Source organism: Drosophila busckii, chromosome 2R, assembly GCF_011750605.1.
Source record: "Drosophila busckii strain San Diego stock center, stock number 13000-0081.31 chromosome 2R, ASM1175060v1, whole genome shotgun sequence".
Taxonomy (NCBI): domain Eukaryota; kingdom Metazoa; phylum Arthropoda; class Insecta; order Diptera; family Drosophilidae; genus Drosophila; species Drosophila busckii.
Genome location: NC_046605.1, coordinates 20,844,344 through 20,857,586, shown reverse-complemented (window position 1 = coordinate 20,857,586; position 13,243 = coordinate 20,844,344). Strand labels below are relative to the sequence as shown.

General features: G+C 36.1%; 5 protein-coding genes across 6 annotated transcripts; 4 read left to right on the top strand and 1 right to left on the bottom strand.

Annotated features, from left to right (window-relative positions):
* The first annotated feature begins 4,321 nt into the window (after positions 1–4,321).
* Positions 4,322–4,922, top strand: LOC108594950 (maker138). The gene is made up of 2 exons (XM_017980084.2): positions 4,322–4,474; positions 4,540–4,922. The coding sequence occupies exons 1-2, from the start codon at positions 4,322–4,324 to the stop codon at positions 4,876–4,878; spliced, it is 492 nt and encodes a 163-aa protein (XP_017835573.1). The 3' UTR covers positions 4,879–4,922.
* Positions 4,923–5,707: 785 nt separating this feature from the next.
* LOC108594951 (lymphocyte antigen 75) lies at positions 5,708–6,355 on the top strand. Its single transcript, XM_017980085.1, has 2 exons — positions 5,708–5,878; positions 5,939–6,355. Exons 1-2 carry the CDS (start codon positions 5,708–5,710, stop codon positions 6,281–6,283), a joined length of 516 nt encoding a protein of 171 aa, XP_017835574.1. The 3' UTR covers positions 6,284–6,355.
* A 1,649-nt stretch (positions 6,356–8,004) lies between these two features.
* LOC108594952 (snaclec mucetin subunit beta) lies at positions 8,005–8,505 on the top strand. The gene is made up of 2 exons (XM_017980086.1): positions 8,005–8,124; positions 8,179–8,505. Exons 1-2 carry the CDS (start codon positions 8,005–8,007, stop codon positions 8,503–8,505), a joined length of 447 nt encoding a protein of 148 aa, XP_017835575.1.
* Positions 8,506–10,218: 1,713 nt separating this feature from the next.
* On the top strand, positions 10,219–10,857 carry LOC108594954 (maker139). The gene is made up of 2 exons (XM_017980087.1): positions 10,219–10,380; positions 10,438–10,857. Exons 1-2 carry the CDS (start codon positions 10,219–10,221, stop codon positions 10,777–10,779), a joined length of 504 nt encoding a protein of 167 aa, XP_017835576.1. The 3' UTR covers positions 10,780–10,857.
* A 1,205-nt stretch (positions 10,858–12,062) lies between these two features.
* LOC108597416 (snaclec macrovipecetin subunit beta) lies at positions 12,063–12,758 on the bottom strand. Of its 2 annotated transcripts, none has more exons than XM_017983967.2 (3): positions 12,655–12,758; positions 12,497–12,590; positions 12,063–12,422 (listed from the first exon to the last, which is right to left on the bottom strand). In XM_017983967.2, exons 1-3 carry the CDS (start codon positions 12,751–12,753, stop codon positions 12,157–12,159), a joined length of 459 nt encoding a protein of 152 aa, XP_017839456.1. In that variant the 5' UTR covers positions 12,754–12,758; the 3' UTR covers positions 12,063–12,156. The 2 variants fall into 2 exon arrangements, with proteins under 2 accessions (XP_017839456.1, XP_017839455.1); XM_017983966.2 differs by having other exon boundaries at positions 12,068–12,422; positions 12,482–12,590.
* Positions 12,759–13,243: the final 485 nt, after the last annotated feature.

The following is a 13,243-nucleotide window of genomic DNA, read 5'->3' as shown; positions in this document are numbered from 1 at the left end:
ATTGTCAATTTACTCGCTGCCAAAGTTTTTGCTCAAGTGCCCACCAAAGCGACGCAATAGTCGAGAGCCAGAGATTGAGGGCTGGGGCATCTGCCCCACGTTTCGCAGTAGTGAGTTCAGCCCTCTTTCCTACAATCAAGCAATACTTACAGCAAAAGTTCAGCTTATTTAATTTAAATGTGTGCTATTGTTTCCCATTTATTCCATATTAGACCCAACAATTATTGTAGACAACTATAATCAAGTTCTCCCACTGTTTTTAAACATTTCAATTATTTACTTTGGCTTCTATAAAATTTTGTAGCTAATCAATGCAGTTTCATATATGAAAATTCTTTTAAAAAGTACGCACTTCTTAAGACATGAAAATCGCCCAAAGAATTGGGTCTGACTGTCGCCATAGTCGTATATATTTGCAAGCTAAAATGGTAATATGGTATTTAATTTCGGAGAAACCAACAAGTGGCTCTTCTGGTCATCTTCTGGACACTAGCACTGCAGCAAGGAGACGAATGCAGAGGATTCAGCTGCAGTGGAAACAAAAAAGTTTGCTTGCTGGTCGAAAAGATCTTAAATAAAAAGAAGAAGAAAAATACAAAATACATATGTAGGGTGGATCAGTTTTTTTAATCCGAAAATTGTGTGGTAACGGTAAAAAAGATTCTGTTCATGTACGCTGCTCATTTTGGCAAAATCTAATCTCAGATTTCCCGGCTATAGCGCCAAGAATACATATACTTTAAGGGGTCTGCGTCGCCTTTTTTTTTCCACACATTACATACATTTGCATGACTTCATGATACCCTTTTCCATTTTTATAAAAAATGTCAAAGTGTATAAAGTGTTCATGTTATTATTAGACTTTTCTGTTTTTGCTTCTTTTATTTTGTACATGTTTTATTAGCTATACGAATCAAATAAAATTTATTCAAAGCAGTTTATATCTTGGCAATTTAATAAAAAAAAAGCTTTGTTAGAACGTTAGACAATTTCCGCTTGGCCGAACGGAAGATTGCATTGTATTCTACAGTTGATATAATCATAGATCCGTTCTAAGTGATGAACTACATTTAAGCCAATTTACTGTTGACATGTCTTTGAGGGGAGCAGCACACGCATACACCCAACCACACGCACAACAATTTTGCGATGACTTTGCACTAACCTTGTCACAAAAAAGTTGCAGGGAGGGTGACCGAGAAACAAATACAAAATGCCATTTCGCGCTCCCTTTTTGTTGCAGTTGCAGTTGCATAGAGATAAATTGAAAAGTGCGCATAAGTTGCACGCGATTTCTTTTGTTGTAAGTAACTTTTGTTACCTGCTTGCGTATACTATATGTATATATATTTTTATTGAACTGCATTGAATAGCAAAATCCACTCAAGCGAAGATGCATTTGGCAAGAATTTTCAGAGGGGAGAGGGTGCTGCTTGCCGTTAGTTTTAATGAGTGCCTTTGGCTTGAAGCAAAATGGCATGCAAATCGACATAAAATTAATAAATACGCAAATTGCTGCAGGACGGCTAATTAGCTGGAAACTTTTCCCATCGTCGTCGCCACACACCCAGCCCCACCCCCACCTAGCGCCACCGAACAACCTTGTAGCACATCAAGATGGTTAATTAAATGCAGTTGAAAGGGGACATGGCTAATGTCTTTGGCTTTCATGGCACATTGAGTGACTAAAGAGAAACTTTGATGCACCAAATAAAAGTGACGATAAAATCTTAATGAAACATTGCATATTATTGCAGAGATTTGACAAGAGCATAATGGGGGCGTGGCAGTGTTAGTTTAATGAGGCCAACCATGATTAAATAGACAGTGAGTTGCAAAACGAGTGCATTGCATAATTTTCGTTAATTACTGCATTGAGCGTCGAATCTTAATTCTTAATTAACATAGCGCACTTTTTACTGCGCTTCTCATTCTATTTGCTGTTTATCCATTTTGTTGGCTAACAGGATTTCTTATTTATACTCACCCACATTGAGAGCTTAATACACAATGTTGGTAACGCCATTTGACGACCTTCGTTAAACGTGCTGTGAAAATGGCCACCAGGCAAAGCCACTAACTTATCTAATCCCCCTCCGACTTGCCCTGCCCTGCCCTGCCCTGCCCCTTCCCTCGCCATGCTCACTGGCATAAATTAAGTGAATGCAACAGCCATTGTCCTTTAAGCTTAGCAGCGCGCGCTTGATGCATTTATCCTGCGTGACTTCCTCATTTCTTTTTTGTTGATAGTTTGTCAGGGCGCCCCCTTGGCCATGCCCCGTCTTATCCTTTTGCTATCGCTGCTTGCTGTCGTTTGTAGCCAATTTAATTGCAATTTTTCCTGCTCCCGCACTTGTAGCTAGAGCAAATATCCAAAGCTAATAGATCATGTCCTTTTGTCAACAAGTTTTTCAATCTATCTGCTGCTATTAAACCAAGACCCTATTGCCGGGGTGAAGGAACGTTTCGCAACTTAAGATTTATAGCAAATCATTTTGTGTGAATATTTGTTATTGAGCTGTTGTTAATAGAAAATATTGAATTTAAGCTTAAAGCATTTGAATTATTTGAAATTTTTGAAATGCATTTATAAAGTTGCCCTAAAGACAAATCAAATTATATCCCTTTGACAGTCAAGACTTTTAATGAGATTAACATAAATCTTAAAAATCACTTTAAAGAGTTGAATGTTTTGATAAAACTTAATAAATATTAAAAGTATTTCCAAATAGCGCCACATTGTGATGTGCTGATCGACTGAAATCCTTTTGGGAGATAAAATGCGAATTAAACATTTTACGATCTTAATTCTTAAGCTTGACAATTATTTTAATTCTAAATCAGCTCTTTTTGGATAAATATATTCCCCATAATGATGTTTGTTTCCCTTCGAAAACCAATTTAAATGTATTTTGTTTTCAAAGCAAATTATATAAAAGAATTTGCCAATAAACCTTATTGATATTGGATCATTTGATTCGTCTTGTGTCGCTGCTATATATCATATTCAAAATTTACTTGGACCTGCGTGTCGAATTTGTTGTCTCTAGCTCTTGTAGTTGCTGAAGCTTAAGCGCTTATACAGACAGACATCGGTGTTTAGTTTAGATAAACTAGCCAACTTAAGCAAGGCTGGAAAGGTTACAGATTATATTTGAAAAAGCTTTTTTTTTCATGTGTTTTTATTTATTCACTGGGAATCGTTCAGTGTCATCTGAACATAACCTAGTGTGGTACAAAGGATAACTAGGAGATTTTGCGAGTAGGGAGATCGCTGGGGTGAAGTCTCTTCAGCCGTCGGAGGGGAATTAATTTGAAGAAGCACAAGTCTCTTTGGAAAAAGGAAAATAAAAATATTTATTATATATATATTTTGGTATATTTTGGCTTCCATTCTATCGTTGGCAGCACTGATACGATGCTTATTTATCTAACAATAAGCTGTGGAGCAATTTGGAAATTTACATACGTGTGTGTATGTATGTATGTGTGTAGGGTATGTCTGTATGTAAATGCGCATTTCCTCTTTGGAATGACCTTGCCAGCGAAGTGTTAAGAAGTAACATTTACGTGTCGCCTTTTCGTGCAGCATTGGCAAATGCAAATGCCATGACCATTGTGTGAAACAGAAATCATATTATCCATACGCCGCGTATGCCAAAGCACTGGCAGTAGCAATTTTTGATTTTATGGCGCATTGCTACCCCAAAATGCACACACACACAGAACAAAGATTGTTGTTGTTGTTGTTGTCCAATGGGAGTCGTAAACACTTTTTGCCATCACGCAGGAAATAGAATTGAGCGCAGTGCAGAGAAGCAGAAAAAGAAAATCGCAACTACGAGCAGAGGGTGCCAACAAGAAAAAGAAGATGCAGCAGCAGGAACGTCCCTTTGCAATTGCCAATCCTTGACCCGTCATAACGTTTGCTATGTTGCTGATGCAGCACGAGCAGCAGCAGCAGCGGCAGCAGCAGCTGCACTGACAGCACAGTTAAATGAGATATGCTTTTACATTTTTTCGATAAATTCTTGTAACCCCTCAGTGGAGCGAACGCTGTATAACATTATTAGCGTAAAACTTAAGCACAAGAATGGCAAACGGATTTACGCAACGCTTAAAATTGAGATTTAGTGTAAGCGCAATTTATGGCAAATGCCAAAAAGACTAAAAAATCCCCACAGATTTAATGCAAACATTTTTCAACTTGCAGCTTTATCAGCTGACATTGATAGATGCATTTGGCAATTAAGAAAAGTTATAGTTCGAATAGTTATTGGCATATAAAAGGGGAGTACAATTTCTGGAAATACACCACAAAATGAAGTCAATTGGTCTATTTTGTTTGCTCTGCGTTGTTCCTTGGGCACAGGCTCAGGACTCTAACCAGTCTGAGTCAAAGGAGGATGAGAGTGTTGTGCCTTTCGCTTATACAGATGATGCTGGTACTTATACCCTCTTCAATGACTTAAGGGTAAGTATAAGCTATATGTATGTCCTCCTGAAGACAAACTAACCTTGCAACCTTATTCTTCTTAGGTCTCATGGTTCCGTGCCCAAGAAATTTGTGTTAAGCAGAAACTGACATTGGTCAGCATCCCCGATGCTACCACATATCAAGCCATATCTGATTTTTTACTTAAGGCTCCATTTACTATAAACGAGCCCCTTTGGACATCAGGCTCTAATCTCGCTAATGGAAAGCAATTCAGTTGGTTTGGTATCTACGGTGAAGCTTTTAGCTATAATAAATTTGCCAAAAATCCTGGAACTGCTCCTCGTTGTGTAGGCATACATGGTTTTTCTTATATCTGGACCGCCGAGAATTGCAGCACCAATCGCTATTTTATCTGTGAGAAACCTACATGCCCAGAATAAGTTTAGGAGAAATTTAATTTAATAAAGCTTTTTAAAAAATCTGATTGCAACAAAAGTCCCAAACTATTTTCTTACATTTGCTTAGATTTAAATATACAGCTAATACTATTATTTGACTGGTCGAAAATAATATAATAATACCCAATTTGATGTTTTTTAATACGTAGTTATCAAATTTTATATTAACCTTTGTTTGGAGTATCAAACTAAAAATGTTTGTTAACTAGCAAACTTGAGTTTGAAGGATTTATAAACTATAAGTTCTTTAACCTTTTTGTCGGCTCAGTGACAGACTTTGACTTATCCCTTGTACTCTAGAAATTTGAATTCAGCTTTGAATTTTATTTTTGTATATTACTTCATGGTATGTCATATCATTATGGATAATAAAGCCGCTCTCCTTGACCAATTTTACTGAAAATCTTTGTGCCGTTTATTAATTATTATGGTTTAATTAGTAAAAATATAATAACACTCAAATGCAAGCCAAGAATAACAGTTTTTCCCCATTTAGCAAACAAATACCAAATTTCTTCTTATTATTTTATTTTATATATTTGCTAGCACTTATATCAATCGATTTCAGTTTTCCTTAGTATTTTAAGATCTTCTTTGTAATTTATCGAATATTTATAATTTATTTTATATATATTTTTGGCTATGAAGCAACCCCATTAAAAAGAGCTTTAAAATTAATTTGGCAAACTTTGCTGATAAAAATATTTTATAATTAATTTATAGGTGAATGACACTGATTGATGCCTCTGGTAATTAGTTAAGAACATATTTTCCTATATAAATGAGCCTACCAAAATAGTTTCTTTAAAACATGAAGCCTATTTGTCTCGGTGTTTTATACCTGCTTCTAGCTGCAGCTTGTGCTGCTGATGTAGAGGAAGATGAAAATGCAGTCGAGGCTGAGCTTGAAGATGACCCCGAGCTGAGTCCGATCGCGGTCTTTCAATTTGACGACGAAACGCATGCACTGGGCACCTTTCCAGTTAATACAAGCCTAACATTCTCATTATGAAATTCTTACGAAACTTACACTCAATTGCAGATGAACTGGTACCAAGCTGAACTAATGTGCGCCGCTCAAGGCTACTCCTTAGTTAGTATAAATTCGGAAGAGGATTTTGCAGCAATACGGAAATTTGTCACCACTACGGCTAAAGGATTTTTGTCACAACTCAAGCAACCAGTGTGGACATCGGGAACAAATCAAGCCTACACTTCAATATATACTTGGCATGACACTGGCGCCTTTGTAGCCTATGACAATTTCGAAACAAATCCACCATCCAGTGGCGCTCGTTGCATTGGAGTACATCCACTTAATGGCGTCTGGACTACGCATAGCTGTTCTGAACAGCGTTATTTCATTTGCAAAAAGCGTGCGTGCTAAGCTCTTTTATGTCAACGTATTCTACGCTATATATGCACATAGATAAATTAAAATAAATGCTTATAGTTGCAATCAGAGCTAAGATATATTTCTTTGCATTCGATTTGAGAGATTTATATTTTGAAAGGTGCTGCCACAGACTCGCTAAAAAAAAGATCAGCCTCAAAAAAGGATACAAAAGAGGCAATAAGTGGGAAATAGAAAATACACTTATACATTTTTATAAAAAATTGAAGAGGGTATCATGAAGTAACAGGCAGAAGGAGGTGGGGCAGAATCCAAATGTATATATATTTGTGGGGCAAATCAAAAATTCCTCCACGACTAAAGTACACTCATGGCACTCGACTTGTTCCAATGCAAGTAATATATTTTAAATATAAAATATATTATATGAAGGCGGACCAAATAGATTGAAAACCTGACCGAAATCAATAAAAGCTCAGCTCTGTCTCGAGGTGTAATCGCAAGTGTTGCTTGCAAAATTTATTCAGGCTCATGAGAGCGAGAGAGCGTCAACAGGGTGACAATTATCAATAACAAATATTCTTGATCAGTAAGACAAACTGAGTCAATATAACCATGTGTCTGTCTGTCTGAATGTATGATCAGCAGTACGGTCAGACTCAGCTGGTCTGTGTGTTGTAAGATGCGGATCTTCTTTGAAAGCCTTACGGTAAGACCATTATTCTCGTGGTCGAACCATCGGAAACTATCGAAAATGTCAAAGCTAAGATTTAGGACAATGAAGGAATTCCTTTAGATCAACAACGTTTAATCTTCGCTGGCAAGCAATTGCAAGTTGGTCGTACTCTGTCCAACTATACTATACTCAAAAGTGGTTGACCTTGCACTTGGTGCTCCGCCTTTGTGGTGGTCCGAAGAAGCGTAAGAAGGAGAACTACTCCACTCCCAAGAAAATCAAGCCTAAGAGAAAGAAGGTTAAGCTAGCTGTCCTGAAATACTACAAGGTTGATGAGAATGGATTATCATTGCTGTGGAAAGGGCAACTTGACTTTTGTGTTCAGCAAGCCTGAAGAGAGCTAATTCTTGTTGGTTGGTCACGCATCAGCTTTAAAAATGTAATTTAATAAAACTTCATCTTTAATACAAGATCTATAAGAGCTAGAGCTAACAAATTTGATATGATATATTTTTTTATAGCGCTTGGTGACGCGTCAAACAAACACAGCGATTCCCCAGTCAAAGTATATATAAATGAATGCCGTCATTACGTCAGGGAGAGAGGAGGAGAGAGAAATATCAATTTTAAAAACATGAAAATGATCTCTTCGAAATGGAGAACTACCTAACCGTATCTCTACCCGTATCTCTACCTCTTATAGTCTCTGAGATCTTGTTGCTCATACAAATTGTCGGACAGAAAGATGGACATCGTCTCAGTGTGTCTTGTCCGCATGACGATCACTTTACAAGGTATATACCCGTCTTCCTTCTCACTGTTAAATATATTTATTTGTCCAACTTCATGACACCCAATTACTTGATTTATAAAAATTAAAGGGTATGAAAGGAAGAGCCAACATGTTTCGTTATAAGACTACTGAGTGTTTTACTGAGAACCTCTCGGAATTTTCTAATAAACTATTAAAATTTCCCAATAGCTTATCATTGACATTGATAGATGTGATTGGTAATTAACAAAAATGCTAACCCTCAAATGTATAAAAGAGCGGTATGACTTTAAAATGCATCGCAAAATGAAGTCTATTGTTGTTATTTGGCTAATGTGCTTTGCTCTTTGGGCTCTGGCAGAGGATACCGCTACCACTACCAATACCGATGAAACTGATAAATATGTTTTGTATAACTTTGTAAAGGTGAGTAAAATATGTGCCATTGCTCTACGATATTTGCATATATATTCTTTTTAGGCAAATTGGTTCCGTGCCCAGGCCATTTGCGCCTCCCAGAATTATACTTTGATCAGCATTCCCACATATAAAGTGAATGAAGAAATAAACACTTACTTGCTTAACTCCACCGAAATAATCGACGAACCCATTTGGGCCTCAGGCTCTAACCTGGCCAATGTCAATAGATGGAGTTGGTACAGCACTGGAGCTACATTCACCTTTCGCAGATTCAGTAGTCCACCTGGCACTGCTCCACGTTGCGTTGCCCATAATGGACTCACCGGGGACTGGACTGCCTTAAGTTGCACTTCTGAACGTTATTTTATGTGCGAAAAGAGATGCTAAGCACATTCCTTTCAGTTATAAACAATTAAAAAAAAATTCTGATTGCAACAAAACAAAAAATTGTATTTTGTTTCTTGATTGATCAGCATAACTATCAGGTTCGCTGCGTATTTGTTAAGTTTTCCATTTTGCAAATGAAAATTCTTAAAATAAAACCTACCTGCGGGAAGTTTAGGTTAAGAGCTTAAAATTCCTTCCTCCACACTCCCTAAAAAAAATAATTAAAAAAGCCTAGAAAGATACATAAATTTATAAAAAAAAAATTTAAATAACACTTTGACTAGGGTTATGATGCAAACACACGCATTCACTCACAAACACATACACCACAAAACACTACCGCGTCGACAAGCTCGTTTCGCTTATCGTCAGCACGACGCGCCGCTGCGTGGCAGCGAGGTTTGTATTGGCTCACACGTGCACTCCGCTGTCTATTTGAAATTGCAACTGTAAAAGTACTCCTAAAGCTTTATCTGATCGTTTCTGAAAACTTGCACAATCGTCAAAACATGACTAGGCAATTTTGTGATTGTTTTCAGATTTTAATGTGATTTATTTCAGATTTATATATCGTTTTTTCGATTTGCGGGGGGGAGGAAATAAAATAAAATAAAATAAGAAATAAATAAAATAAAATAAAATAAAAGCGTAGTTCTGATATAGAGCAACCTTACATACCAAAATTTGTTGCATCTAGCTCTATAGTTGCTGAGAACACGCACTCCTACAGAACGACGGACGACAACGGACATGACGACAGGCATATCGACCAGCTCGTCGTACGATCAATATATATATATCTTATGGTCGCCACGCCCTTCTCCCTGTTAATCAACTACAATTGAAGCAACTTCATAAACCCTTTTCCATTTTTTACAAAAATGTCAAAGTGTATAAAAATATGTGGACGCATTAAAGTTGAGCGCATTTAACTTTTAGGCATCGAATAAGAACATGGAAATGTATTTTTGTGATTTACTACAGATTTTTCCATTAAATATTTTGTGCGTATATTATTTTTTTTTCAATTTTCAAAAGAGGAAAAAAAATAAATAATACGAACAAATATATATATCAAATTTGGTAGCTCTATCTTTTATTGTCTCCGAGTTCTCGTTGCTCAAACAGGCAGACAGATAGGCGGACATGATCATATCGACCTAGTTTTTCTTGCTGACGTCTCCTTCTCCATATTACATTTTCACAACATCATAATACCCTTTTTCATTTTTTATGTTAATGTCAAAGTGTATAAAAAACAACTGAAATAAGCTTGAGTGGGAATCGAGCCAGTTACTTTTGTTGCATTTTTAAATAAACTTGATTTGATATTCAAGGACCTACATGTGAAGTTTGGCGTCCTCAGCTCATAAACTAGTTGCTGAAATTTAATTCTTCAGATAGGCAAACAGACCCATGTCAGTATCTCATTTTTGAAGTATTCGGCATTTATAATACTAAACGCAATACAACTCAGATGAGTTTTATCGACATAATGTAAAATGTCTGAAGCAAGAACTATTGTATTTTAAGTATTCTTTTTACTGATATAACGCTTCGTAATGCCCATTAAAATACGATTAAAAAATAATTTGAGATTACTTGCTATTGTTAAATAACTAAATCACTGTCACTGATTGATGCTCTTTGGCATTAGTCTTGTGCCTGAGTTTTAGTATATAATAGGCGCGATGAAATAGAATTCTTCACAAAATGAAGTCTGTTTGGCTTGGTCTTTTCTATCTGCTTCTCGCAACAGCTTATACTGCTGCGTTGGACGATGAAAATGATCCAGTAGGAGACGGAAAGATTATTCCGATCGATGCTAGTTCGTTTGCCTTTAAGGACGCTGACTTCGCTCTTGGTACCAGCCAGGTAAGTTGAATGAACTTTATTCGCACACTCATTAAATAAACATATTTACATTTCTAGGTGAGCTGGTATCAGGCTGAACTGCTATGTGCCTCTATAAAATTCACACTGGCAAGCATATTAACTGCTGCGGATATAACCACAGTTGACGAATGGTTGCAAAAACAATCAATTTACCCATTGCTCACGCAACCAATATGGACATCGGGATCAAATCTGGCCTACTCTCCTCTATACTCCTGGCATGGCACTGGCGATTTTATAACTCTTGACAATTTCAGCGGAAAACGTCCTTCGGGCACAAAACAAATGTGCATCGGACTCAATGCACGTAATAATTTGTGGACTGCACATTCTTGTTCGGATAAGCGATATTTCCTTTGCCAGAAAAGAGTTTGTTAATGAAACCAGTAATCTAGTAATCATTTAAACTGTATATAACGGTATATAACAAATATAATTAAAAGCTCATAGTTGCAATCAGAAACTTGCACGTTATGATTTCGAGGTGAGAGTTCAGATTAAATAGGATTGCCCTTGATTAGGTTCAAATTTTTGTTCAGTTCAAAATTAATAGTGCCAACAGTATCATATTTGTCCCGTGTACTATCAATAAGGTAGTTCTCAACTCGGTTTTAAGTATTGGTTAATACTACAATTTAACCAATACTTACTTACATAAAGTTTCTTTAATTCATTTTTATTCTTTATGAGAATCTTAAAATTTGTTCCTCATATTTATTTATTTAATGTCAACTATGAACAGTCGCGGTAAAAGAAAATGATTACAAAAAATATTTAAAATTAAATTTAAATATATTTAAAAATTAAGCTTTTGTTTATTTTTTAAATTCGACAAGACCCAACATTTTTTTGGAAGGACTGGGGAAAACCCAATCAGGTTTGGGTTAGTGTTAATTAATAATAGTTAATCATGCAGTGAACAACAAATTTAATTGTAAGCCTAACATAATCCGGCGGTTAGCTAACGATGGGAGGTTATTTAAAAGTAGTCTATTTATATAAGACTATAGATCAACTCCTACAACCCAGTTAAGCCTCGCAAAGCAAATTGAACAGATTCAATACTAACACGAGCCCTATTCCAGAATCGGTCGAAGGACATATCTAATTTTGAACAGTTAAGTTTTAATAAATTACATTCGTTGTATATAGACAGATGGATGACAGAGCCCAATCGACTCCGCTTGTGTTGCTGATCAAGAATATGTATACTCTATCCAGCACACTAAGCTTATTTGTTTTTTTTTTTAATTTCCTCCCCCTCCCCCGCAAATCGAAAAAAACGATATAAAGCCTCAAACAAATTTTTAAAAATCTGAAATAAATCACAAAATTGCTTAGATTTTGAATGATCGGATAAATAACTAAGCAATTATATACATTTCAATTTTTAATATAGACAGCTGCACCCCGCTGTGCTGACGCGCCATACAAACGTCGCTGCCGAAGCAGGGGCGGCGTCGCTGCTGACGCTACAGCTCGAATGTCGTACACCTTTTTTTAAGAGTGGGCAATGCCCGGAAAATTGTCCCATTATGTTCGAAGACGTAAACTTGTTGATTTCAATCCAATTTACCCTCTTCGAAACTTACAAGCAACTTCTAGTGTAAGACACCTTTGGATATTTTAGATAAAACTTATATATAATTCAGATTCCAGTAATCCAATTGCCAATATTATATTTTGTAAGTTTGTTCTGCTCATTGTTGGTATTAAATAAATAAATAACAAGTAGATCTATTTTCTGAAGTATTCCTATATATAGATCTGTTCCGAATTTGCGCTCTCATTAAATAGCTTTTCACAAACAAAATAATATTCGGAATTACAGTCCTCACTGTACCATTTTCCATCGAGACCAAATACCAAACAGGCTTTGTCTCCCGTTAAATCGGAGCATGGCTCCTCGTTGGCCCACTTCTTATAGCCCAAAGGTACACCCTTCCCAGACCAATTCCAGGAGTTCCGCAGTGCCATATTGGTGCCGCCAAGCCAAAACTTTTCTCGCCCTAGCAAAGGTCCTATGAAGCAAACAATTATAACAATTATAATTAGTTTGAAATATAAATTAATAGAATACCTTTGAGTAAAATACTTTTTAATAGTTGGGTGTTTTGATGAAAACCTTGAACTGAGGCCAAAATCATATTGGACCGTTGGCAGACTTCATATGCAGCAAACCAAGTGAGCTGCAATGATATATACCTATCCATGAAAAAAAACCCATTTATGAATACTTGCAGTTGAACTCACCTTCGCATAACTAGTCACAATATAGGGATTATCCGTTGAGGTGTGCACTTGGCAATGCCACAAGGGCAGACTACAAATAATTACAATAAGTTTGAACATGCTGCTACAAGTTTCTAAAATTTGGTATACTTGGTGTGCTTGGGGTTTATATACAACAGCGATAAAAATCGCATCAAATGTCGCTCAAAAAGTAATTAGCTGAAAGTGCAGTGGAAGAAAATTTTGAGTAAGTTTGTTTGTAGCAAAAAAATATAAGATTTATTCAATAGTAGAAATTGTCAACACTTTATACAATGCGCTCTTATGATTAATATTTATACGAATTATAAAAAAAGTTCCACACTTTAAACTATTTAGTAATTAAATTTGTGACAAATATGCTTAGGCTAAGTGACTTTTGTTGGCTTTGAGTGAAATGCTTTATAAATAAATGCACAATTTGTTTGAATAGTATTAGAATAGAATTGTTTTTCAACGTACTGAAATAAGCGAAATGAGCTCTTCATATAAGGGCAAGCTGGAGGATTGAGTCAATTTAAAACTATGAGAAAAATAACGTGTGAAATATGCATTTAAAATTGAAATTTGA

Bases quoted from the DNA above. Each gene is read 5' to 3' on its own strand.
- LOC108594950 (XM_017980084.2), top strand. From the start codon at position 4,322: ATGAAGTCAATTGGTCTATTTTGTTTGCTCTGCGTTGTTCCTTGGGCA. The intron at 4,475-4,539 runs GTAAGTATAAGC...TATTCTTCTTAG, and splicing joins CCCTCTTCAATGACTTAAGG to GTCTCATGGTTCCGTGCCCA.
- LOC108594951 (XM_017980085.1), top strand. From the start codon at position 5,708: ATGAAGCCTATTTGTCTCGGTGTTTTATACCTGCTTCTAGCTGCAGCT. The intron at 5,879-5,938 runs GTTAATACAAGC...ACTCAATTGCAG, and splicing joins ATGCACTGGGCACCTTTCCA to ATGAACTGGTACCAAGCTGA.
- LOC108594952 (XM_017980086.1), top strand. From the start codon at position 8,005: ATGAAGTCTATTGTTGTTATTTGGCTAATGTGCTTTGCTCTTTGGGCT. The intron at 8,125-8,178 runs GTGAGTAAAATA...TATTCTTTTTAG, and splicing joins TTTTGTATAACTTTGTAAAG to GCAAATTGGTTCCGTGCCCA.
- LOC108594954 (XM_017980087.1), top strand. From the start codon at position 10,219: ATGAAGTCTGTTTGGCTTGGTCTTTTCTATCTGCTTCTCGCAACAGCT. The intron at 10,381-10,437 runs GTAAGTTGAATG...TTACATTTCTAG, and splicing joins TCGCTCTTGGTACCAGCCAG to GTGAGCTGGTATCAGGCTGA.
- LOC108597416 (XM_017983966.2), bottom strand. From the start codon at position 12,753: ATGTTCAAACTTATTGTAATTATTTGTAGTCTGCCCTTGTGGCATTGC. The intron at 12,591-12,654 runs GTGAGTTCAACT...ATATCATTGCAG, and splicing joins TTGTGACTAGTTATGCGAAG to CTCACTTGGTTTGCTGCATA. The intron at 12,423-12,481 runs GTATTCTATTAA...TTTGCTTCATAG, and splicing joins AAAAAGTATTTTACTCAAAG to GACCTTTGCTAGGGCGAGAA.